Genomic DNA, 27,016 nt, shown 5'->3' with positions numbered 1-27,016 from the left:
CAAGAAAATAAAGTTAAATCCTTCTCTAAGCATATTCTATCTATAAACTACCACGTAGTTAACATTCCTTTTTCCCACCTACATTTCTTTCTTGTAAAACTACAAATCAACCAACAAAACCCAACAGCAAAAAGCAGAATCCTATGAAACAGGTGATTTTTTTTCTGACAATGGTATTTATTGCCGGGTGGGTGGGAGTAAGGAGCTTTGCAGCTGTAGGACAGCCCGACCTCAAGGTCACTGACAGCTTCAACAGGTCACTGTGGTCTGCGGCTCTGTGCAACACTGAATCCAACCACAAACAGGTATCAAAAGGCTCCCTTGTTACAGCTGTGGTTTTCTAGGGGGCTGGTGCCCGAGGCGCACTTTCTCACTTCCTGAATCAACACAGTCCTTTGAAGGCTCTGTTAGCTTTAACAGCAAGAGCAAAGGGAATGTCTTCATTGATCCATTCTCTGAGAGGTTCCAGTGTCGTCAGAGCCTTTGGCTCTTCGTGGGTGGCCTCTTCACCGTTGCTCTGCTTTTATCCTGACCAGTGTGTTTTAATATCTTTGTGGTAGGATAACCACCTCAGAGAGCTGATCTTCAGTGAGCCCCGCGCAGCACGTGGATCCCCTGTCCATTTTATCACATTTAGTTACACAACTTCATTGAGGCTTAATTCAACCCTGAAGAGGTGTGATCCGAGCCCCCGTCACCATCAAAAACATCAAAGCATGGACTTGTCACTGTGGAGGAGAGTTAACCTATTGAAAAATATTGCACCTTTTTGACAGTGGTCTTGAGGGCTGCTGTACACCTCTGTCTTCATCTTGTTTGACTGGAAAGTCTGAGATCACACTCTCAACCTCGTTTGCCTCAAAATCCCAATCGACGGCCAAGAGAAGTAAATACTACTAATTACTTCCAAATCTCCACTAAGTCATTATTTTTGTCTCTCTTACTTTTTCTATTAATTTTTTTCTCACATTTTTATCTTGATTTTCTCTCTGAAAATTTCAAGTGATGGAGATGTTAGTGGAAGCATCACATTCCTTATGTGAGGATATAAAGAAGTACTATGATTTATGAAAATTATTTGAAAAATAAAGTGGACGATGTATGTTGATACTTAGTAAACACCTAGTGATGGAACTGGGAGTTCCCAACAGCTATTCTTTCCAATACCTTAGTGGTTTCAAATGGTTTGTCTTTGACTCTGTTATTTCTTTTATCTTTTCCTTTCTGAGGCAAGTTATCAAGTTGTAGAGACTCCAACCCACATTTGAATCTATTTTTCCACAGTTACTATGATATTCAATTTGGATAAACACTTTGGAGATCACAAAATGTGGAGAAAAATCAAGTCCCTGGCCTCAAAAAGCAAGTCTGAAAGGGAAAGGGAAGGGAAGACATACATACAGGAGATGACATAAGGAAGTGGGACTGCTTTTCTAACGAGACCAACATATTCAAATTAATAATGGCAGCTTCAAAATAGACATTTTAGGAGGCTGTGCACAAAAATCTCACAATGTATTTCCTAAACTCCTTTTTTCAGAGTTCTCAATAGAACCTGTATGCATCGGTCAGATTAAGGTTTGCCATTAAGTGGCAAACCTTCCTCGTGGAGGTGTGGTTTAATTTTCAAAAGCATTCAAAGCCACTTCTGACCAACTTGGGTAATCAAGTAAGAAGTGCTATGTTGGGCAAAAACAAGGTGTGACTATAAAAAAAAAATGAGATGGAATTTTTTGCATGTATGCAAGCAACCGCTGAAGACAGTTGTAGCTGAAAGGAAGCATGCCCCAGATGCCAGAGCTGAGCAGTACCAGGGAATAATTATAAACCCTCCCAAGGGAACTGCTAGGACAATGCACACTCTTTTTGATGGGTAGATGCCAGTATATTTATTTTAAGAAGTAGTCTCAACCTTAAAGTCCTACTTGCTCTCAAGCATCAACAGCAATATTCCAAAACATGTTTAAGCACATAGATTTACTTATTGAGGTGTGGCTATAAAGAAATAACATGCTTTTTATGTATGACTTATATATTGCTCATCCATATGAAAGTTCACATACCTGGCAGGGAAAGCATGTATTGATGGATTGTGTCCCAGATTCAGAAAATATCTGCTCTGTGAGAGCAGGGCCTCCTGTGTGTTTCTGTCTGCCACTGACCCTAGTAACTATCAGTTTCTGTTTCTAGTAGGTGCCCAGTAATGAGGTTGAATGAATGATATGACTAAGTACCTTTCCACCAGAAAAAACTTCAGTGAAGGAGAAATACTAGGGTTTTCCTCCTTGAATTCCTTGTGTGTGTGTACATATTTTTATTCACACTGAGAAAAGATAGGGAAAAGCAGCATATGAAGCATTTGCATTTTTAAGAATTGAACTCCCCATTGAAATTCTTATATATCTCCTTAGAAGCAGTCATCTGTAACATGCACACTTTCCAATGACCATGCAATCTTTTCTTCCCACAGCACTGCTCCTCGAAGCGTTCCCTAAAGGCAGTAAGTGAGTGTCCTAGTAGAGAACCCTGTTGTCCTCAGAGCACTTGGGCTCAAACAGCTTCCAGATGGCCGAATAACCACAGGCAAATCAGTCCGCCTCTCTGGCCCTCTATCTAATCAGCTATAAAGGGAGAATAGTAACCATGGAGGACGATACTGAACTAATGATTATTGAGCTCGCTCTTTGTACCAGGCGCTATTTTGGGAACCTTATTTAATCATTCCAACAAGCCTATGAGGCAGATGATATGATTGTTTTATTTTACAAATGAGGAAATCGAGTACAGAGGCTAAATGACTTACTTCAGGGCACACAGCTTAGGTACGCTGTAGAACGGGGAGTAGGTCCCAGTGTGGCTCTAGAACTCTTGTTCTTAAAACTTCTGTCTGACCTACTCACGTAAACAATTATTAGAAGCCAGTGAGATAGGGCGGGTGGCAGTGCCCTATATAACGTTCAGTATACTATTAAGAGAAAACAGAGGCAGTATGCAAGTACAGCAGCAAGTGGGCAAAGAAATAATTAGAGAAATTGTAGCGGGATTGGTAGAGGAAGATAATCGAGTTCAGAGGAACTAACGTTAACATCAAACCGTACTGGCTCCTTTACAGAAGACAGTTAAGTATATTTTCTCAGGTAAATAGTTCCTGAATAACATTTCAAGTGTTGTTTAGATGACTCACTTTCTAAGGGCACTTGATATATGTAATATATGTCAAGGGGGAAAAGAGGAAAGGAGTTAATATTTTTCAGGAGAGACAATTGATAACTTAAGACAAAAGAAAATATGCCTTTCCTTTCAGCATGATGAAGTTACAACAATATTTAATCTGTTTGAAGGCAGTGAACTGTTTGGCTCTCCTTTGGTGGAGGCTGGGATGAGATATATCCAACTTCTGCTTCCTGAAACTGATTAATCACCCTCTGGTGCTTCTTGTACATCGATTGTTTTTAACCCCATTTCCCACAACAGAAAACTCATTCAGGAGGTGATTTTTTTTTTCTTTTTTTGGTCTTACAAGCATAGTAGGTATTTTCCTATTTTGAAAGGCACTTGTAAGATGTAGCAACCACTTGCCATGAGCTGCTCTTCCTTCATTAAAAAGCATCTGTTGAGTATCTTCTGACTGTGCTAATCCCGTGTATAGTGTAAGTTTCCCAGGGTGATTTCAAGCTATCAGGGTTTGGTGGTTCAGACTGTGTCACCCTCATCCAGATGCTCATGTGAATCCGGGTCCTGCCCTTTCTCTACAATTTATGTGAGCCCAGTGGTCCCTGGTTAGTTCAGTTCAAAAGTATTTATTTGAGGGCTTCCCTGGTGGCGCAGTGGTTGGGAGTCCGTCTGCTGATGCAGGGGACACGGGTTCGTGCCCCGGTCCGGGAAGATCCCACATGCCGTGGAGCGGCTGGGCCTGTGAGCCATGGCCACTGAGACTGCATGTCCGGAGCCTGTGCTCCGCAACGGGAGAGGCCACAGCGTGAGAGGCCTGCATACCGCAAAAAAAAAAAAAAAAAAAAAAAAGTATTTATTTGAGAGGCACTGGGGATACAAAGAATCTTATAAGACATGGTGCCGAGGGTCAAACAGCTCAGAGCCTAGTGATGCCTTCATTGCTTAGCTTCAGAAAGACAGATGGGGCTGGAGGGCTGGAGACTTTCTCTGGGCAAAGGTGGGCAGGGCTTCCTCAATGCTGAGGTTCCCTTGTTAATCAGAGCTTGAGAGACTTGAATGGCCCCAAAGGGAAGTCCCCAAAAGTGGACACATTTGACGGTTCAGCCTCTTGTAGTCTGATGGTTTTCCACAGGAGTGAATGAGCATACTGTCCATAATGGGAAACTCAGAAAGCCTCAGCCCCAGAAGAGAGAGGTTTGGGTAACCACGAGCCTGATTACCCTTTGTGAGTTCACTCCGAAAACCTCACCACTTTTTACCAGTGTTCGTCAGGCACTAATTTATGCATAGACTTTTCCCACAGTATAATGAAATGGAAATACCTTTTACTGTCAGGCATATAATTAAAACTGCAACATACTTAAGATGATGACCTTAGTATTATCTTTGAGGCCATTAAGAAAATGTCACATACCATTTCATTCCACCTACAGAAAGGTAACTATAAGGTAATTCTTGGAACTAATGTAGCAGCCACATTTTATAAAACTCCACTAATGAAGTTGTCAAAGATTTACCCATTTCAAATTCCATTTATTTATTCTCTTTCTACTAGAAGAACCCAAGAGGAGATAGAGGACTTTTTCTATTTGGGGTTATAACATAGATGAAGCTGGGCTAGAAGACTTTCCCAAAGGCCAAGATATAATGAGAGGAAAATAAACACTGAAAGGGAACAGGTCTAAATGACATGACTTACAGGCTATAGCTAACCCATCATTACTTAGGAGTTCATTAAGTGGACCCCTTCTTGCTGTTCCCTCACAGCTTTGTTAGGACAGAAGCCATCTTTTTGGTTGTTGTTCATTGGTTAATTTTTTTCCTTTTTTAAATTGAAGTAGGGTTGATATACAATATTACATAAGTTACAGGTGTACCATATAATGAGTCACAATTTTTGAAGGTTATACTCCATTTATAGTTATAAAATATTGGCTATATTCCTTTTGTTGTACAATATATCCCTGTAGCTTATCTTATACATAATAGCTGTGCCTCTTAATCCCCTACCCCTCTACTGCCCTTCCCCACCTCCCCACTGGGAACCACTAGTTTGCAGAAGCCATCTTAAATACCCATTATCCAAGGGGGCCCCCCTCAAGTCTCCCTCCATTGACCAATGTCCATACCCCGGTCAGGGAAGCTCAAAGGGAGCCTGGAGTTCTTGTCCCTTTCTGAGGTCTTCTGTGTTTCATTTTCTCCTGAAAGACCAGCCTCCCATGCAGTGACTGTCGTCTGGAATGCCCACTCCCTTTAGGGGAGACCATGCACACCCTCCACAACATCACAACATAATCACGTCATTAAAATAGTGCAAGCCAGTACTCTAAATGGAGGTACACATGGAAAAGTAAGGCGTCTTTTAGTTCCCAAAGATACTATAGGAGGAGGGTACCAAAATTGTAAAGGCATAAAAACCGCAGAGCTAGTCAGGGTTTTGCGGGTGATCTGGTGTGACTAATGAGCATAGTGCATTTGGCAGAATTACAAAAGGAGAGGCCAGACCAGACCACGGAGAACTTTGTGTACCAAACCGAAGTTGTAATGGTATAGCACTCCCAGAAATAAAATTATGTGTGCTAATCCAACAGCTTCGTGATTTGGGATATTAAATGGACGGACTTTCAGAGGATCAGAGCTGTACTTCCAGGCCATCAATCTATGCGAACAAAAATGCTTTTGTTACCCACGAATTGGCACATGACTCCTGATATCAATGTGGGTGTGACATATTTCCTCTTTGGTGTTGATTAAATTATCTTATCGATACTGGCAGGTTAGGAAAATGACTTATCTCAACTGGAACATTTATTCAGGAGTGTTTTCTTTATGTTTTCCAAACTGGAAACAAACAGTGCCTACAACTTTGTGAAGATGAAAACACCACAAAGAAATACTAGTTATAAGTTGTTCTTTTTAAAATACTGTTTCTCCTCCTCAAAAACAAAGTGCTAATTCTATTTTTTATCACTCTTTTGCATCATCAAAAGGGCAAATATTTCTTGATAAATCCTCATCTGTTGATTTAGCTTTCACAACACAGCAGCTCTCTTACTGATGTGACTCTCATAGCTCTGCTTCATCAGGGGGTACTGTTTCTACTTTGAAAAGAGAGCTCCCAGCTGCGCCCACCTCACCCTCCATATCCACAGCCAGCATCTCGGTGCAAGCTCAGCCTTCCTCACTGCGGCTGCTGCAACTGCAGTCTCTCAGGTCTCTCCAGTGCTATTCTTGCCCCCATCTTTCTTCCTTCCTCTCATAAAAGGCTAAGCCTTTTATGCAGTGGAAGCCATGGGCCTATTTGTATTTCAAATGGATTACTTCACTGTCCTGAGCCTGTGCTCTGCAACGGGAGAGGCCACAACAGTGAGAGCCCCGCGTACCGCAAAAAAAAAAAAAAAATTAAAATGAGCAGTCCGTTTACTTTATTCCAAGTTATTTCTTTAAAAATTTGGGGGTATGTTTTAGGCATTTTGAGAATTCTGTCGTTTACTTATATTAAAAGTCACACAGAAACCAATGTAGAAGATAAACCTTTGTATAGATAAACATTGAGAAAATATGCCTGGATTATAATATCTAAGATAACTTGTGTTTTTTTATTCTCCGAACACAAATTGCCACAAATCAGACTATTCTGGTTCCTTCTCAGTTAGTTCTGTGGAGCCATGCTTTGGTAATGTCTTCCGTCGCGATATTATAATACACAGTCTATTTTAATTTAGGTTTTACAAGATGCTAACCACTCTTCACATGTTAGTGTCATCTAAAAATATAAACCACAGCATTTTAGATCTGGAAAGATCCTCGGAATTGTTTATTTGACAGTGTTCCCCACTTTTTTTTGTTTTTTTTTTTTTTTTTGCGGTACGTGGGCCTCTCACTGTTGTGGCCTCTCCCGTTGCAGAGCACAGGCTCCGGACACGCAGGCTTAGCAGCCATGGCTCACAGGCCCAGCCGCTCTGCGGCATGTGGGATCTTCCCGGACCGGGGCACGAACCCGTGTCCCCTGCATCGGCAGGCGGACTCTCAACCACTGCACCACCAGGGAAGCCCTGTTCCCCACTTTTGAAGGGTTGGGGAATACTATACTTCATGGTGCTGCTTCCCCAAGTTCTCTGTTTTGTCTTAAAAATATGATTAAAAGTTAGAACCTAGTGATAGCACAGAGCAGTATTAAATCATTAGTAATTATTCATTATATATAAGCTCCAGAAAAAGCCAATACCAGTTGATATGCAGTGGTTTCAAGGAGTTTGAAGAATAGAAATCAAAGACAGACACTTTGATGGCAGGTGGCATCCTTTAGAGATCCTTTCTACTGCTCCTACACACGCACCCACACAGTGACCAGTTGACAGAGCTTCTCTTTGAGTGTTTAACTTCCCTCTCTGAAATAAAACTGAGGACTTCCCTGCTGGCGCAGTGGTTAAGAATCCACCTGCCAATGCAGGGGACATGGGTTTGATCCCTGGTCCGGGAAGATCCCACATGACGCAGAGCAGCTAAGCCCATGTGCCCCAACTACTGAGCCTGCGCTCTAGAGCCCACGAGCCAGAACTACTGAGCCCGCGTCCCACCACTACTGAAGCCCGTGTGCCTAGAGCCCGTGCTCCTCAACAAGAGAAGCGACCGCAATGAGAAGCCCGCGCACCGCAACGAAGAGTAGCCCCCGCTTGCCGCAACTAGAGAGAAAAGCCCGTGCGCAGCAACAAAGACCCAACGCAGCCAATAAATAAATATATTAAATAAAATAAAATAAAACTGAGGTATTAAAAAAAATGAGCAAGGTTAAAAGTAGGAGTCGTTACAAATGTAGCACATGCTCGCACACATGCCCAAACACAAACTCAGCCACTTACAGTTCGGTCACCCTGCCACGTGTTAAAGAGCTTACTTTGGCTCAGAATCAGGGTCATGTTACGTTTTAAAGTTTAATTCCAAAGGAAAGAATTTTTTCTTTCTTTTCATTTGGCTTGTGGGATTACAATACATTGTATAGAGCTAATCTTAGCCAAGGATTACCATAATCATAAAGCTAATTCCTTTCTCTGACATTAGTCTCAGTTGATTTATACAAGAATTATTGAACGTTAGCCAAAATTGGACCAGCCTTCAGTGACTTAGCTCAGTTTTATTTCCTGTTTGATTTGAAATATCGAAATTTGATATTTTCCAAATTCATTGACTAGAATATGCATATTTATGATAAGTTCTTCATAATATCTGATTATTTATTACTCAGGACTTTGGGATCTCTCCAGTAGTTTAAATTAATGTTTTGATTCTTTCATATCACCACAGAATTTTTTCATTTATTGTATTTAAAGGATCGTCTTTGTTTTCTTTTATAAGAAACTATTCTTCACTTTTCTTTTTTCCTTTTCTAATTTTTTGGTAGTTTCTCCATTTTTTTATCATTCCTTTACAGAGAATTTCTATAAATTAATCCTCTAGGATACAGTCTTTCTTAGAACACAATTAGGTGAACATATCAGTGTTTTTTTGTTTTCTTTGTTTTTCTTTTTTGCAGTACGCGAGCCTCTCACTGTTGTGGCCTCTCCCGTTGCGGAGCACAGGCTTCAGATGTGCAGGCTCAGCGGCCATGGCTCACGGGCCTAGCCTCTCCGTGGCATGTGGGATCTTCCCAGACTGGGGCACAAACCCGTGTCCCCTGCATCGGCAAGCAGACTCCCAACCGCTGCGCCACCAGGGAAGCCTGCATATCAGTGTTTAATTAAATAAATTGTCTTCTTTCATTAGTTCTTATTATAACTATTTCTTTATTATATACTTTAGTAAAGCTAACCCCAGCTCCAGTCTCCAGTCTCTGGCCTTTCAGTGACATCAATCCTAAATTTTATTTCTATATCTAATAAAGGGATTGTTTCAGTTATCTTCTGGTGCATAACAAACTGCCCCAACATTTAGTGGTTTAAAAGAATCATTTTATAATTTCTCATAATTCTGAGGATTTATCTAGGGCTCAGCTGGATGGTTCTTCAGCTGGTCTCTTTCAGAGCCTCTCATGAAGCTTCAGTCTATGGCACATGGGGCTGGAATGTCCACAGTGGCTTCATTCTGGCCCCTTGGTTGGAAGACTGGGCTCAGCTGGGACACTGGGACAGCCGAACCTCTCCCTCTTCACATGGCCTCTTGACATGGTTTCTCCAGCATAGTAGCCCACTTTTTACATGGCAGCTCAGGGCTTTCAAAAGGACAAAAGTGGAAGCTCGTAGGCCTTGTTAAGGCTCAGTCCCAGTGTCAATTTTGTTGGTTAAAGAGGGCCATGAGGTCAGCCCATGTTCAGTTTGGAAGGAGATACACAGAGCGTGAGTACTGGAAGGTGTGGCTCATTGGGGGCCATATCTGGAGACCAGCTACCACATGTTAGGTCTTCCTTTCTCTCTATTAAGACCTCAATTCCTCTCTACTCCTTTTCAGTTTCCTGTGTCTCTGGTGGTCTGCCTAAACCTACAAATATAACCTTCTTATCTATAAACATGAAGAATACCCTACAGTGGAACCCACCACAGGGCCTACAAGGAGTGGAAGTTACTTATTCTGTGCAGTATTTCATGTAAGTTGGTTCTTTTCGTTTTGGCTAATTTATAAGCACAAGACTCAGACTCCTATTAATTGTGCAAAGATAAACCATCTATTGTATTAAATGAGTGAGGAAAAAGAAAGGTTTTAGATATTTCATGTAAAATTGTCTCATTGTGTTTTGTTAGATTAAATTAGACAACAGTTTCTTCATGGAAACAGAGTATTGAGTACTTAGGCAAGAAGAAGTTATTTAAATGGAGAAAAGAAGTCTGTCAAAACGTTATTCTGTGGCTGAGCAAACAAGGAAATCCATCACCTCTGAAACATCTATACTTATTAGAATTATAGGATATTTTTAAGTGAAACTGAGTGCAGAATTCTGTACAACTCACAGTTTTTATTAAAGATAATAGTGAATGGACATTTTCACTTTTCACCTCTCGCTCAACGCTCACTGCAATCAAGAAAGAATGCAAAATGGTAAGTGGGTGTGTGTTAGATCCTCACTCCTATACCCACTCACCTAATATTTAATAAAGAGCTGGCTCCATTCAAAGAGTAATTGTCCCAAAGAATCCAGCACACCTATCCCTAATTACTGAAAGGGAGAAAGACAAAACGAACACAAGTCAAACATTCCTGAAAGCTTTCTCATGGAAATTAAAGAAAAATTCAGACAAATAATGGTTCAGAGTTTGAATCCATAAACAACATGTTCTCTAATGGTAAACCTCAAAGAAGGGATAACAGTCAAAGAAGAGGTTCTAAGACAAGAAGAAGAACTTTTTTAAAAAGCACGGTGGCAGAACTTAGGAAGGAGATGGAAAATAAAAATGTTATGTAGAGATGAAAAACCTATTATAGCTAACAGGTAGTAATAATTGAACAGGTAATAATGACTACCTGGAATTGCATATCGTAAATGCATGCTCTGTCTAGGAAAATTTAATAAAGATAATAGGAAGACATATCTTGGTAAAGTTATTTAACTTTGAAGAAAATGAAATGATTTATGACCGTCACAGCAAAAGCAATGATTTCTATCTGGCAACACTCAGTTCATGACAGTGATGTATCTTCTGAGGGAAAAATAATTGTGACCTAAGACTCTTACCAAGTTCAGCAAATATATTTTCTGTATTTTCAAGCAGGTTGAACTTGGGCTGTCACTCCCCTGAGACCTTCTTGCAGGCTGTGGTGGGGAGGGAACACTAACTAAAGATGATATCCAACTGACAGAGGGATAAAGATGAGCCTAAATGAACTTAGAAATGACAAGATTTTGGCAAAAAGGGAGCAGGTATTGAAACTATCTAAATGTAGAACTAAGACTAGTGTTGGGAAATATGGTTACAGAACTTTCTTGTAAATGTTTGAACCTTATCAATAATATAACAAATCAGAAGGTGGGGAAAAACTGTATATGTACTGACTTCCGTAGCATGAAGCCATTATATGTGATCCAAAATGAAAATATGTCATCATTTTAATAAGTAAACTCTCAATATCTTTCATACACAGTTTTCTTAATTTAAAAGATCTTTTTAAGAACTAATATCTCATGTGGTGATGAAACATTTGAACTGCAGTGATTCATTTCATTTTAATTTCTTTTTCTTCAAAGTTTGAATCAAGTTAAATTTACTACTTTTATTAAAATCATAAGTATGGCATAACCTAGCTTTTGTCTATATATTCAGCTATTGAATCATTCCTCTGGGTACATATAAGCATAATGAGATGTGCAGAATCATGTGTACCAAATGTTTCAGGGTAATGGGCTTCAGGGTAATTTATTTCTCTCTCGGTTATACTTTTCTGATTGCCTGAGTTTAAAAACTGTACCATATTTACAAAAAAGAATAACATCATTTTTGTCTTTGAAAAGAAAATTCTGAGGCGATATGGGGATATATGTATATGTATAGCTGATTCACTTTGTTATACTGCAGAAACTAACACACCATTGTAAAGCAATTATGCTCCAATAAAGATGTTAAAAAAAAAGAAAAGAAAAGAAAATTCTGACCATTAAAGGCAGTGAAAGACTTTGGCTGCTACTCACAATGACCTCATTTATCTAGAACTTCATTCTCATTGCCGAAGAATTTCTCAGGAACCAGTACTTTAGGGAAGAGGCATCACTCTGCCAGGAGAAATGGCTCATGAGTGTGTCCTTGTCTCCTTTTTCATTAGGTGGAGCAAGGAGCTTGTTCTATTCTTTATGTGTTTATGTGATTCAGAAAAGGATTTAAAAAGAGAGAGAGAGTAATAACTGCTCTGTGAGAGTAGATAATTTAGATTACATAAATTTCAAAAAAGAATATTTGAAAAGAAACTTGCCATGGTGGAGTTCTTACATGCCTGTGAATGTGGACAGTGGGCAGGAATACAGGGCAGTTTGTGTCACTGACAGGGCTCCAGGCTCAGTTCCAAAGACAAACAGTCCTGGGGTCATAGCCAGACTGTGAACCTAAATGGGTAGCCTTGGGCAGGTTACATATTATACTTTTTTACTTTTGAGTGAAGTTTGTTTCTAAGCAAAAAATGAAATTTTAACAAAAGTTTAAATTATATCTACCCAAAGAATTTAATGCTGAAAATAGAGTGTAGCATTAAAAGCACAAGCTTTAGCATCAGGGAAAAGTGGTTCAAATCCCAGATATGCCTGTTATACTAGTCAGACTGCCTTGAGCAGCTCCCTTAATATCACTGAGCCTCAATTTCCTCATCTGTAAAATGGGATGAAAATAACGGTACCTACCTCCTAAGGTTATTATGATAATTAAATGAGATAAAGCTTTCAAATCCTAAGCAGCAGTCCAAGCGCATAATAGGCACTTGATAAATATTTCCTGCCGTTACCAGAAATCAGAGACCACTGAGGGCCCCGCATGACTTTTTGACATGCATGAACATCATTACTATAGTATTTATTGAATGATTCATGTCTATCAGCTTGTCAGACTTACAAACCATTTTGTCCAGAATTCAGTAAAGAGCGTTTCTCCTTCATTGACATCTGTCATGGGAAGCCGCCTTGCCCTTGGCAAAGTCAGGAAATTTGAGGAGAAAAGGTCAAATAGGGGATGGCAATATTTTTCAAACCACAAGTCAAGACCTGTTGGTGGGCCATGAAGTCAATTTTGAGGGACATAACTAGCATCTTTTTTTTTTTTGCGGTACACGGGTCTCTCACTGCCGTGGCCTCTCCCGTTGCGGAGCACAGGCTCCGGACGCTCGGGCTCAGCGGCCATGGCTCACGGGCCCAGCCGCTCCGTGGCATGTGGGATCTTCCCAGACCGGGGCACGAACCCGTGTCCCCTGCATCGGCAGGTGGACTCCCAACCACTGCACCACCAGGGAAGCCCTAGCATCTTTTTTTTAACGGGAAGGATTAGAATGGCGTGGAGTGGATTAGAATGGAAAATAACTAAGTGCCTGGCATGTTGTAAAGTTTAGGTATTATCTTCCAAGACCTTTGTTTTAGTATGTTGGATATATGTGTGAACTGGGTCACACTGTGAAATGTGTTTCTTTCTATGGCTCACAGTCAATAAAAAGTTTGAAAGCCCCTCAGCATGGTGATTACTTGAATGGAGAAATTGGTCAACAAGATCTAACTATATTTCTAATGTTTTCTGGTAGCTATGGTACTTATGAAACAGGAGACATTTACTTTCAGGACTCTGCTGCCATATTTTGAAAAGAGAAGATACCCTTAAGCTTTGGCAACACTTGATAAAGTTGACATTTCCTCCTTCTCAACACCCAGTCTTCCCTTGACTTTTGTGATGTCTGTTTTTCCTTCTCCCTCTTTAGCTGCTATTTCTAAGTGTACTTTGTATCTCACCTTTATTTTTTTAATAAATTTATTTATTTTATTTATTTATTATTTTTGGCTGCGTTGGGTCTTCGTTGCTGCACGCGGGCTCTTCTCTAGTTGTGGTGAGCGGGGGCTACTGTTCGTTGTGGTGCGCGGGCTTCTCTTGTTGCGGAGCATGGGCTCTAGGCACGTGGGCTTCAGTAGTTGTGGTACACGGACACAGTAGTTGTGGCTTGTGGGCTCTAGAGCGCAGGCTCGGTAGTTGTGACGCACGGGCTTAATTGCTCCGTGGCATGTGGGATCTTCCCGGACCAGGGATTGAACCCACGTCCCCTGCATTGGCAGGCAGACTCTCAACCACTGCGCCACCAGGGCAGTCCCTGTATCTCACCTTTAAATCTTGCTGCTCCTGAAATTTTATCCTAGGCTTTGCTTTGTCTCCATGGGTAATTTCATTCATGCCTGTGCCTTCCATGAGCAGTTTTATGCCATAGATTTCAAAATCCCTACCTCCCACTCATCCCTTTCTCCTGAGCTCCAGCGCCTTCTGAGCATCCGCATTTGGATACCTTTTACGTATCTTAAGCTCAACATGTCAAAAACTAAACTCATTATCTTTCCCTCCCCCCTCCTCTCCCCATTTCCCAAACCCACTCTTCTTCCGCATTCCTGATCTTGGTAAATGTTACCACCATTCCACCCAACTAGCCCGGGCAGAAAGAGACATCATCCTTAACACCTTCTTTTCCCTCATCTCTCTCATGCACTCAATCACCAAGTCTTGTCTCCTAATATTTTTTCCTTTTGTCCTGTCATTCATTCCACTGCCACCATCCTTGTGCAAGCCACCTACCTCTTCCACCTGGACCACTCTAGCATCCTCTCAACTGCTCCCCAGTCAGCCACCCTTGACCCATTATATTCTCTACGCTACCACCAGAGTTAGCTGTCTGAAAGCCCGACACACCTGCTTTAATCCTTTCAGTAGCCTCTCACGCAACGCTGTCTCTTTCACTTGGCTCTTCCCATGTCACTTAAACTCTCAATACCTCAGTCTCTTCCACCTGAGAAATGCTAAAATATTTCCCACCTCCTGTTTTCTATGGGTGCTATGTCTTTAATAAAGGAGAGGAAAAACAGATGTGAACAACCTAGTTAATATCATCATCATCACTATGATCATTGAAAATGCTGATTTCGGAATGCACTCCAACCTAGTGAATTTTCCCCAGAACCCTTGAGGGCAAGTATATTTTTAAATTTTATGAGAATGTCAAGAAGAATTTCCAAGGAAAAAATGACTAATTTTTCTTAAAACAATCCATCCAAAAAAAAAGACGCATCAAACTGACCTTGGTATGCATGTGGGCTAAAAATTTACATAGAAGAATTGATCCCACAATCTGTAAAATGTTTACTGTGGGCCAAGCCTAATAATAAAATACATGCTTTCAAAATGTACTGTCCACATTATAATTCACAGAAAAGAAAGGTGATTATAGAAACTCTGACTCATGTTCCTGACAGCTAATGAAAAAATTTGCCAGCAGCAAAAGTAGATTCTTTTTTATCTCAATGACAAGCCCTTTTGTTGTTCTGAAGAGAAGGTCTTAAGTTCCATTCAGTTTTATATAATGACTGTTTTTTTTTTTTCCTACTGTAAAGCATAGAGAGCACCTCACTGTTAATTCACAGTTTCCTTCTCAGCAGATATGGGCAAAAGAAATGGCTGAATAAATCCGAATGCAGAAATATCAGTAGGACCTACTGTGATCTCTCTGCTGAAACTTCTGACTACGAACGTCAATATTATGCCAAAGCTAAGGCCATCTGGGGAACGAATTGTTCTAAATGGGCAGAAACTGGACGATTCTATCCTCTTTTAGAAAGTAAGTAACACAGTTGTTTGTTAAACATGTATCAATATCTAGTTCATCTGACCCCCTAATGTAACGGTCTCTGCCTCATAGATAGCCTTGTCGAGGCCAGCGCTCTGCACTCTGTCGATCAGGTGAAGTGACCAGCCCAAGGTACTTCACCTTGCTGCATCTCAGAGTCTCATCTTTAGAATGAAAGTTTTGGCCAAGTGTCTCTAAGATTGCTCCTGGATCCAGAATTGACGCTAGATGCCAATAATTTTTTTTTTCTTTTTTTGCGGTATGTGGGCCTCTCACTGTTGTGGCCTCTCCTGTGCAGAGCACAGGCTCCGGACGCGCAGGCTCAGTGGCCATGGCTCACGGACCCAGCCGCTCCGCGGCATGTGGGATCTTCCCGGACCGGGGCACAAACCCGTGTCCCCTTCATCGGCAGGCAGACTCTCAACCACTGCGCCACCAGGGAAGCCCTAGATGCCAATATTATCAAATTTTGATTTTGTTTTATTGTTTAGTTGAGATTATATAATTTGAGGAACAACTGACAGATTTATTTTCATGTTGTGGGTTTATAAACTATTTGACATATGCCCGCAGGTTGATTGAAGATTGTTCTGATCACCAAACTAAGTCTCTTCTTGTTACAAACTTGGTAGAGTTATTACATAATTTCTAGATGTAACTCAGAATTAAGGCAACATCTTCCTGGTATTTCCTTTGAAAATTTTCCATCCCTGATCTGTGACTGATTCGGCCATAGAGGACCCACTCAGAGCTGCCGTGATGAAATTTACAAGCGCTCCCTGAGTTCTGGAGCTGGAGCCTTTCCCTTGCTGCCTTTCTGGATCAGAAGTCAGCAAACTATGGCCTCGGACTAAATGCAGCACCCCCTCCCCTTTCTGTTTTTGTACAAGACAAGAGCTAAGAATGGTTTTTACATTTATATAAATAATAGTTGCGACAGAGATCACATGGCCTGCAAAGCCTAAAATACTTACGTCAGTACCTTTATGGTAAAAGTTTGCTAATCTCTGTTCTAGATCATTCTCCAAAGTTTACTTCCCCAGAGGTCTTTAGCAGCGCTTCATTTCTCCATTTCTGATTTTTACAAACACATCAAATCCTCTTAATGTTATTTATCACCAACGTTTCAGGTCCCAGGAGTGTTGCACACCCTTTTTTTTTTTTTTTTTTTTTGCGGTACATGAGCCTCTCACTGCTGTGGCCTCTCCCGTTGTGGAGCACAGTCTCTCCCGTTGTGAGTTTCAGGCTCAGCGGCCATGGCTCACGGGCCCAGCCGCTCTGCGGCATGTGGGAACTTCCCAGACCGGGGCATGAACCCATGTCCCCAGCCTCGGCAGGCGGACTCTCAACCACTGTGCCACCAGGGAAGCCCATGCAAACACTTTTAATTATATTTACCGTCATCTAGTACTGTTTAGCCATGTGACTAGGAACTACATGTGACTAAGTAAATTTGCTGCTTTAACATTCTGTCAGTGTGTGACATGATTGTTTCAAGATTCGGTATCACTTGGGCCCACCTAGAGCATTCTGAGGCATCTCAGATAAGAGGGTGGGCGTTAGAGCTTTGATCCCAGTAGGATTATATTGTTTCATCTGAGGTGATTTCTACATCTGAACATGATCATTCCCTCTCCCCTCCCCTTTAAGCACAAATTGGCCCACCAGAGGTTGCTTTGACTACTGATGAGAAATCCATATCTATTGTTCTGACGGCTCCAAAGAAGTGGAAGAAAAACCCAGAAGAAAGCTCTATTTCCCTGGAACAAATATACTCTAATCTGAAGTATAATGTGTCCATACATAATACTAAATCAAATAGAACGGTAAGCCTGAAATGGAATGGGGACCTATCATTTGTGTCACTTTTTGCAGCTAATGCTGGAACACACAGCCCTGATGCTTAAATTCTCGGCATGTGAATCTGGGAAGGTGTGACATTCAAAAGTGTCGCCATACAAGATACAGTTGAAGCTGATGTGTAGACATTTTCAAAACTGCCTTCAGATTTCCTTTACAGAAAGTCTCTGCTATGATGTTTCTGTGGGTGGGTAGAGCAATTGTCCACCTCACTTTGATGGAGAGTTTTTACTTGCTTAACATCTGTCAGTCACTCTCCAAGAAAGAAAAACATATCAGCAAGAACCCAGGACAAAGTGGAAGAAGAAATCCCTCCTTATGTCATTATTTAGAATTGTTCCCACAGTTTGCCCAGTCCCTAACTGGGACTGCCAAGCTGAAGGAAAAGGATATTTTAAAGTTGTTGCTAAAAAAATAAGCTCTTAGTGATAGTAAAGGACTTACTGGTACCTCAGTCTTCTGTTTCCTTCTAAAGTTACTTGTCTGGGGTGGTGCTGGAAAGCTCTGGCTCTAACTGCTCTTCGCAATCCCCTATCCTAGTGGTCCCAGTGTGTGACGAACCGAACGCTGGTATTCGGCTGGCTGCAGCCGGACACTCTGTACTGCGTCCTCGTGGAGCCCTTCGTCCCAGGCCCTCCTCGCCTTGTTCAGCCGTCTGAGAAGCAGTGTGTCAGTACTTTGAAAGGTAAGCTTTGAGAATCTCAGCTGGTCTGAGGTAGGAAATCTGCTAAAACTAGAAGGAAGGATGGTGGTGTAGACAAGGTTTTGAAAATCCGTGTCTACCAGAAACAGGCTGAAGTGCAGGCAGAAACAACCACCACCAGAAATGCACTGAGCAGCCCGGGACTCTACCATTGAACTTGGCTCACAGTAGGGAGTGTTTTCACCTCCTAGGGCACTCTTAGCACCAGTCCAACAAGACTCTACCTTGGGAAAGAAAAATTATAGGAATTTTTACACACACGGCTTTTCTTCTTTCAAACTATAATCACTCTGATCAGTAGAAGTTCTGTGGTCTTTAAGAACATCACATGAGTTTATTCCTAGGAACAAAGCAGTATCCTAAAAACACTTTACGACAGAGTCTTTTGCTCCCCCTCGGGAATACAAATTATAGGTGCTGCAGGTTGTGTTCAGATATCACTCACTGTGCAAGGCTGTTCAAGGGCCTGGGATCAGCAAATCAGTTACTATTCCCTCACTCTTATAGTTGCTTCTCTCTCTTTCCTTTTATTTGTCTTCTCGTGTTTTCTGAACTTGGCTGCCAAGGAAGTGTGGTTGAAGATTCTCGTTCCTGTTAGGAGACTAGAGTTATAGGAGCTTGGCGTTTGTTTAATTGTTCTCCCCTGAGGGTGGTAAGACCCTGAACTCAAAACCTAAAAATTGAAAATAAATCCTAAAGTTTACCTTCATTGAATGGCTCTTCATCCATTCTTGTTTCTCTCTTCCAAATGTGCTGGCCTTCCAAACGTCACAATCATTTTCCCCAAGACTTGGTTCCGTCACCAGCTATGGGACAGGAATGCTGACAGAACCCCTGTTTTCCTCTCCCCTCAAGCCTCCCACATTTCGAGATGAAACTGTCCTAAGGATTAAAAAGGGAATTTTGTGAATACATATCAGAAGTGAAAAGCTTTATTTTTGAATCTCCATCATTATCATACCTTTCCCTTTAAAATGAAGGGTTCTCTACCATATGTCAAATATCAATAAAATTAAAATGCAAGGCAAGCAAAAGGCAAAGCAAAGCAGATTGAGGAAATCATTTTTGTATTTGGAAAAGTGCTCTGTTTACTAACAGCTTGATCAGTGGGCAAATGGTAGGAATGAATTCCCAGTGGAAATCATTTAAGCCATTGGCAGAGCTAAAGCAACTAAAGTACAGATTAAATGAAATACTTCCCAGTAAGCAGAAGGAGCTGACCTTCTCACTAGTCCTGGAACGGTAATAACAAGGTACCATTTCATGGTCTGACCTTTCTTGATATCCCAGCTGTTAGAGCACCCCAGATACCTTTCCAAGACACAATTATGAGGGTCTACTTTTTCAAAAACTCACTATTACCTCTTTGGGGACTATTCTTTGAAATATTTCTGCTCTCCACAATCCCCCAATTCCTAAAATACAGATACAGTTTATTAGTTGGTTGTTGCAAACATGTGCTGGTATATACTAAGTGCCTTCAGTCATTGTTGTCATGGCTCTGTTTATCAGGATGAGTTTGGTCCAGAGGCCAGGGATTGTATTAAGAGGACTGGATTGATTGGGATTGACATATACACACTACTATATGTAAAAGAGATAACTAATAAGGACCTACTGTATAGCACAGGGAACTCTACTCAGTACTCTATAATGACCTATATGTGAAAAGAATCTAAAAAAGAGTGGATATATGTATAAGTATAACTGATCACTTTGGTGTACAGCTGAAACTAACACAACATTGTAAATCAACTATACTCCAATAAAAATTAAAAAAAAAAAAAGGACTGGACTGAGTTGTAGCCTGAAGTAGGGGCAGGTGATGCTCAGCCATCTGCAACATCTGCATTATTGGCATCTTTCTATGTGGAACCTGTTGACAGATGTGCTCTTCGGGATGGAAGAGCCTGCAGCTGGACCCCCATACCTGGGCTTTTCCCACTGGCTATTGTTGACCAGAAGTCCATGATACTTCTGTTTCCACTCTTTAACTAGACAGTTGACCAGACAGTAACTTAGCTGCTCTCTCCCAGGACTAGGCATCAAGAGTACCCAACGTCTGCAATGGGTTAGAATACTCCCACAACACGCCTGCTGATTGTATTAGTATGTAAGGAATGCCCTAGAACTTCTGTCATTTGTGCTAAATGCTGTAGTAGTCAGGGTTCTCCATAGAACACAATATACATAATCTTTATGTATAAATGTACACACACACACACACACACACATCAAGATGGAGATAGAGACTTATTTTAAGGACCTGGCTCACATGATTTTGGAGGTTGGTAAGTTAAAAGTCTGCAAGGCTGGAGACCTAAGGAAGAATTTATGGTGCAGTTCTTATCTGAAGGTGATCAGCTGGCAGAATCCACTCTTCTGGGACATGATCAGTCTTTTTTCTGTCAAAGCCTTCAACTGATTGGATGAGGCTCACCCTCGTTATAGAGGGCAATCTGCTTTACTCATGTCTACTAATGTAAATGCTAATCTCATCTAAAAAATGCTTTCACAGAAACATCTAGAATAATGTTGGACCAAATAACTGGGTACTGTGGCCTCGCCAGATGGACACATAAATTTAACCTTCACAATTTACAAGTATTCCACAGGAGCTTAACAAATATAAATTAGTCACAATGAGTCCTATCTATCAAGCATATAGTCTGATCCATGGTGATCCAGGGCTACTTTTCTTAAAACTACTCACCAGATCTTTTCATTTCTCTATGGACTTTTAAACTCATCATGAACCTACGGCACAGCAGGACCAGGGAGGGAGTTACTGCCATTCTCAGCACACACCAGCTCAGCTGCCTCTTCACACATCCCCAAGCTCCAGACCTACCAGAAAGCCTGGCCAGCTGTGTAAGGATGATTCTGTTTGTCACACAGAAGATGATGCCATACATTCGTGGCAAGGTCCTGAATATGTGGAAAAGATTGAGTCAAATGAGGGGCATGGAAACGTGGGGCAGCTTAATGGGATCTTCACAAGAAGGTTTTGTTGTTTGGTTTGAAGCGCTGTGAGTTACTTGAGTATCAGGCACACTTTTCTGCAAATAGAAGAACCGGCATGAATCGCATAGCCAGGTATAAAATGCTGGAATATCTGCTGACCTGGGTTGTTAAGGCATCCTTGCTGTAAAGGTTGGAGACAAGTCCAGATGATTCCTTAAGCCCATCTATTGTCAGAGAGAGTAAGAATTCTGAGATCCCTTCTAACATTTAGCTCAAGCTTCTCAATGTATAAATGAGAAAACTGAATTCCTTAAAGTAACCGATCTCTCCAAAGCTTCTTGACGTTACCAGTGTTTTCCCACCACACCAAATCACAGCTGTCTACCCCACCCTACTTTTCTTTTTACAGATCAAACATCAACACTGAAGGTTAAAGTCATCTTCTGCTATGTTTTGCCCATATCTGTTACTGTGTTTATTTTTTCTGTGATGTGCTACTCCATGTACAGATATACCTACGTCGGCAAAGAGAAACACCCAGCAAATCTGGTGAGTGCCTAGAGTGGTAGGAGGCTTTATAACACACCCAGGAAGATAGAAAAGGAGGTCCTAGAACAGATACCGTTCCTTTTATGGGCAGAGTGAGTTTCAAGTTAAAAGAGTTGATGAATTAAAAACACTTTCTGTACTAGACTAACTCAGTACCATAACCAAAGAGAAAGATTCCTTACCTTTTGACAAAGATTTTATATTTATGGAACAGATCAGACTAGGTCTTGAGGTACACAGATAAATTGTCATGACCCATGCCCCTCCGAAGGCTTAAGTCTAGTTGGGGACTAGAAGTTTTAAAGGATATGTGAAGACTAAGATGAAAGTGGGTTCTAGGGACTCTTGCGGTACAGGAAGGGTGCTGGCACCCTACGTGGAGGATCAGAAGTTTCATGCCTGGGCTTGGTCGTGAAAGTTCAGTAAGAGGGCACCTACCTCAAGCGGAAGAAACAGCAGGGGCAAAGGTAGGAGGATGTTTGGGAAAACATATAATATTGCAAAACCATGAGGTTCCTGATGAGAAGCTATGAAAGAAGAGACTGGAGGGTGAGGGGGTAAGGCCAGATAATGGGAGAATTGGGGAGCTATTCTAAGGACCTTGGACTTCATTGTGTTTGCAAAACTCTGTAGGGTTTTGAGCTGGGATCATTATGGTCAAGATTGAGTTTTAGATACAACTGGATAGTGTTAAAGATAACTTTAGGGGGAGGAAGACTAGAAACAAACAAACAAACAAACAAACCCAGCTAGGAGACTGTGGGAGTTGTCCAGGAGAGAGAAGATGAGAGTCTAAAAGAGGAGAGGGGGATATAGGGCTGGAAACAGACACGGAATGGAAACACGTTTAGGGGGAAAGCGGCCAGGGCTTAATCATTCACAGCAAGGAGAAGCAAGAAAGTAAAAGAAGGAACAAACCTTATGCTTCTGGACCATGTACTGGAGGTTTCCCAAGGCTGAGCATATTTTAACAATCAAAAACTATTTCTTTGGGAATTATCAAAATACGTGTTCACGTGTACACGATACATACATGCATTCCTGTTAGTTCTGTTTTTAAATGTTTCTATTATTCTGCCTTCATTTAGGTTTCAGAGTTAGCTTTTCAATGACGTAGGGAGACCTTTCCTAGGAGGAAAAAGCACAGGAGAACTGACAGCCTGTGACTTTCTGAAACCCACATTTTTGTAAAAGAACGATGCTGAAGTTCCTATTTTGTAGTTAAATGAAATCACATCATAGGGCGGATAATGAGGATTGTAACATAACTCATCACTGACAATCTAAACAGGCACCTTCCATGTATTGCCAGCAAAACTTTAATCTTAAACAAGTTTTCCTGACATGATTTAGAGTTCCTCTCTCTGCTATAAATTGGCAGGTGAATTTCCATTTGGGGCCCTATTATAGCGTGATCAGTTTGGTGTATGGGGGAAGTAAGTAAAAGCATCTCTATTCATGTGCTTGTTTCTCTTTTTACACCTAGTTTTCATGCCCTTCCACATTTCCTGTCCAGCGTATACGCAAAAAAGAGCTGGTAGCCCAGAGGATGGCTTATTGATAAACACATAGTACACTGTAATTAATAAAGCAATTTCAAAAACTCTCAGTCTTCACCACTCCTGACACAGCAGAAATTCTGATTTTACAGAATTAAAAAAAGGAGGCTCAAGAAATTAAATAAGCCCCCTGAATTCCCTCAGCCAGTTAGAGGAAGAGGCGGTCACACCCGATCCTTGGACTGGATCAGGACCGCCCAGGGAACCACTCTTCACTGCCATATGCATGTCGTGCATCTTGGGTCTCTTGCCTCAAGGTGAGGGAGTTTTCCCGCGTATTCCAAACATAACTTTCACTTCCATGAGTTGGTAAGAATAGGCCTTTACAACTATCTGGGGACGGTATAAATTCTAACTAACAGCTGGTTTTATTTGTTTGTTTTTATAATATCTTTATTGGAGCTCAATTGCCCTACAATGGTGTGTCGGTTTCTGCTTTATAACAAAGCGAATCAGCTATACATATACATATATCCCCATATCCCCTCCCTCTTGCGTCTCCCACCCAGCCTCCCCATCCCACCCCTCTAGGTTGTCACAAAGCACCGAGCTGATCTCCCTGTGCTATGTGGCTGCTTCCCACTCGCTATCGATTTTACATTTGGTAGTGTATATATGTTCATGCCACTCTCTCACTGCGTCCCAGGTTACCCTTCCCCCTCCCCATGTCCTCAAGTCCATTCTCTACATCTGCGTCTTTATTCCTGTCCTGCCCCTAGGTTCTTCAGAAACATTTTTTTTTTAGATTCCATATATGTGTGTTAGCATACGGTATTTGTTTTTCTCTTTCTGACTTACTTCACTCTGTATGACAGACTCTAGGTCCATCCACCTCACTACAAATAACTCAGTTTCGTTTCTTTTTATGGCTGAGTGATATTCCATTGTATATATGTGCCACATCTTCTTTATCCATTCATCTGTCGACAGGCATTTAGGTTGCTTCCATGTCCTGGCTATTGTAAATAGAGCAGCAATGAACATTATGGTACATGACTCTTTTTGAATTATGGTTTTCTCTGGGTATATGCCCAGTATTGGGATTGCTGGGTCATATGGTAGTTCTATTGTTAGTTTTTAAGGAACCTCCATACTGGTCTCCATAGTGGTTGTATCAATTTACATTCTCACCAACAGTGCATAGGGTTCCCTTTTCTCCACACCTTCTCCAGCATTTATTGTTTGTAGATTTTTTGTTGATGGCCATTCTGCCTGGTGTGAGGTGATACCTCATTGTAATTTTGATTTGCATTTCTCTAATGATTAGTGATCTAACAGCTGTTTTTAATGTCTCTCTAAAGTGAAAAGATGAAAACCATTCTCTTCTCTCTTTATAGATTTTGATTTATGGAAATGAATTTGACAAAAGAGTCTTTGTACCTGCTGAAAAAGTTGTGATTAACTTTATCACCCTCAATATTTTGGAGGATTCTAAAACTTCTCATAAGGATATAAGTGTAATGGAAAAAAGCAATGATGCATCAGACCTGAATGAGCCCAGCAAGGACCAGGAGCCCCATCAGGAGGAAGTGGAGGTGAAACACCTGGGATATGCTTCCCATGTGGTGGACATTGTGTATGACCCTGAGAAAAGCACCCAAGGGACTTCCTTAAGCCAGCAAGAGCCACCCAGCAGGACAATGCCCACAGATAAAACAGTCATCGAATATGAATGTGATGTAAGAACTAGCGACATTTCTGTGGGGCCTGGAGATCAGGAGTTCAATTTGCAGGAGGAAGTGTCCCTACAAGGAAAGTTATCTGAGCAACAGGCAACTTTAGCAGACTTGGGTCCACAAACACTACCATATTCATATACCCCTCAGCTCAGAGACTTGGACCACCTGCCGCAGGGGCATGTGGGCACAGAGGAGGGGCCAGAGGCAGAACCGTCAACCACACTGGTCGATTGGGACCCTCGGACTGGCAGGCTGTGTATACCTTCATTATCCAGCTTTGAACATGACTCAGAGAGATGTAAGCATCCTGAGTCTGAGGGACTCGAGGAGGAGGGCCTCTTATCTAGACTCTACCAGGATCGGGCTCCAGACAAGACACTGGAGGAACATGAAGCCTATCTCATGCAGTTTATGGAGGAATGGGGATTATATGTACAAATGGAAGACTAACACTCAAACGTCCCTTTGCCAGACCTCTACTGTTACAAAACACGTGAGTGCAAACAGATAAGTGACCGAATAATAAAGTACTGGAGCCAGAAGTTTACTCGGATTTCCGTGTCAGTGAGAATTACTTATTCCTTCTATTTTCATAGTGCTTGTTTCATTCCGCCTCCTGTGGTGGCTGGGTTGTGCGTGTGGGTCTCCCGCACTGATGGTGGGCGCCCAGAGTGCAGTGGCTGACCCTCTTTGTACCCAGTAAGTATTCAAAAATGTTGGCCAACTTGGATGCAGAACTTATTCAGGTGGGTGTACTGTGGCCTCTTTATTTATGATTTTCTAACAAGCACTTGTACAATTATTTTCTGGGCCCTTACCAAGCGTATAGCACTGTAAAAAATACTTCATGAAGACCATTCATTGTATAAGTGCTACTTTTTTAGAATTTGGTTTATTGCCAGAATGATGAGATACTTAAAACATGCAAATACCACTAAGTGGGTGGGAAGTGGTCACATTTAAAGACCTAACCCACTGTTCAATCATAATAATCCATGTTCAGAGTGAATAAATCAGGCACAGATCTTGATGTCATATGCTTTGGGCTACTTTAAGTGGCCATATTAATACTTTAGGAGAAGTTCTCGAGTGTAAACATAAATTGTTGTTATTAGTTTATAGTCAGAAAATGTCCTCTCACCTTCCCTGGTAGCATAGTGGTTGGGAATCCGCCTGCCAATTCAGGGGACACAGGTTCGAGCCCTGGTCCGGGAAGATCCCACATGCCACGGAGCAACTAAGCCCCTGCACCACAACTACTGAGCCTGCGCTCTAGAGCCTGCGAGCCACAACTACTGAAGCTTGTGCGCCTAGAGCCTGTGCTCCGCAACAAGAGAAGCCACCACAATGAGAGGCCTGCGCACCACAACCAAGAGTAGCCCCTGCTCGCTGCAGCTAGAGAAAGCCCGCACGCAGCAACAAAGACCCAAGGCAGCCAAAAATAAATAAATAAATAAATAAATTTTAAAATGTGCTCTCAATAACTAGCAGAGGCTTTTTAGTAAGGAATTAACCTGAAAAAAAATGCCACATTTTATAATAGAACAGTACATTTATTTCTGGAAATGTGTTTTTCAAAAGATATTTAGATAATCTATAAACTAGAACATGTTTAGTAGCTGAATCACTGTTACTATTATAATATTAAATATTCTATTTGAATGAGCAGTGCCTTAGAGATTCCTTGGAATATGTGTGAATGAATATCCCATATCTACATAATCTTAAAATCAATAAATAAAGACATACAAAAGAAATAAGTTGAGTTTATATGTAAGGGAGAGTGTATTTGACATAATTTACTGTGGGAATGAAACAATATCATAAAACAATATCACCCTAGCTAAATTCCAGTAACCATTCCCATCTCCTTCATCATTTGCTTAGAAAATTAAATTCGATAGTCACATTGTATTAAAATATAACAGAATCTGTTAAGTTGAGCCATATAAAATTGTTGATATTTGACTGTTCTTGACCTGCAGAGACAGCAATTTCGTATGATTTACCTTAGCATATGTTTGCTTTAATCATGAGCTCATGATCCATTGATGGTCTTTCAGAAAAACAGGTATCATCTGTATTTTCTTATTTATATTCTTGGCACAGACAGACAACCCTGGTAAGAGAGATGGATTCTGAAGTCATGGTCTTTTCAGATTGTCCACAAATCCAAACAGCTTCTGATCTAGTGATTTAATTTAGAGCATAATTCTATTAACCAGAGTGTTCTGTTCTTCTCAATCTTTGTAAAA

The 27,016-nt window shown here is 41.2% G+C and overlaps 1 protein-coding gene across 10 annotated transcripts in view; it reads left to right on the top strand.

The window, feature by feature from the left end:
- Positions 1 to 26,266, top strand: part of IL20RA (interleukin 20 receptor subunit alpha) — a 30,092-nt gene extending 3,826 nt beyond the window's left edge. The window contains exons 2-9 of one of the 10 annotated variants that reach the window (XR_009558753.2): positions 9,619 to 9,754; positions 15,257 to 15,438; positions 17,098 to 17,273; positions 17,848 to 17,992; positions 21,384 to 21,523; positions 24,420 to 25,254; positions 25,358 to 25,464; positions 25,915 to 26,261. Coding sequence is in view for 8 of the 10 variants with exons in the window: in XM_070043454.1 (XP_069899555.1) it covers positions 9,678 to 9,754; positions 15,257 to 15,438; positions 17,098 to 17,273; positions 17,848 to 17,992; positions 21,384 to 21,523; positions 24,420 to 25,211 (1,512 nt within the window). In the remaining 2 variants the exon portion in view is untranslated. Of the gene's footprint in view, positions 1 to 9,598; positions 9,755 to 15,256; positions 15,439 to 17,097; positions 17,274 to 17,847; positions 17,993 to 21,383; positions 21,524 to 24,419 lie in introns of those variants that run through there. The other 9 variants (XR_009558752.2, XM_070043454.1, XM_060283620.2 and 6 more) reach the window with 9 other exon arrangements.
- The last annotated feature ends 750 nt before the right edge of the window (positions 26,267 to 27,016 follow it).

Source organism: Globicephala melas, chromosome 14, assembly GCF_963455315.2.
Source record: "Globicephala melas chromosome 14, mGloMel1.2, whole genome shotgun sequence".
NCBI lineage: Eukaryota > Metazoa > Chordata > Mammalia > Artiodactyla > Delphinidae > Globicephala > Globicephala melas.
This window is presented reverse-complemented; position numbering and strand designations above follow the sequence as displayed.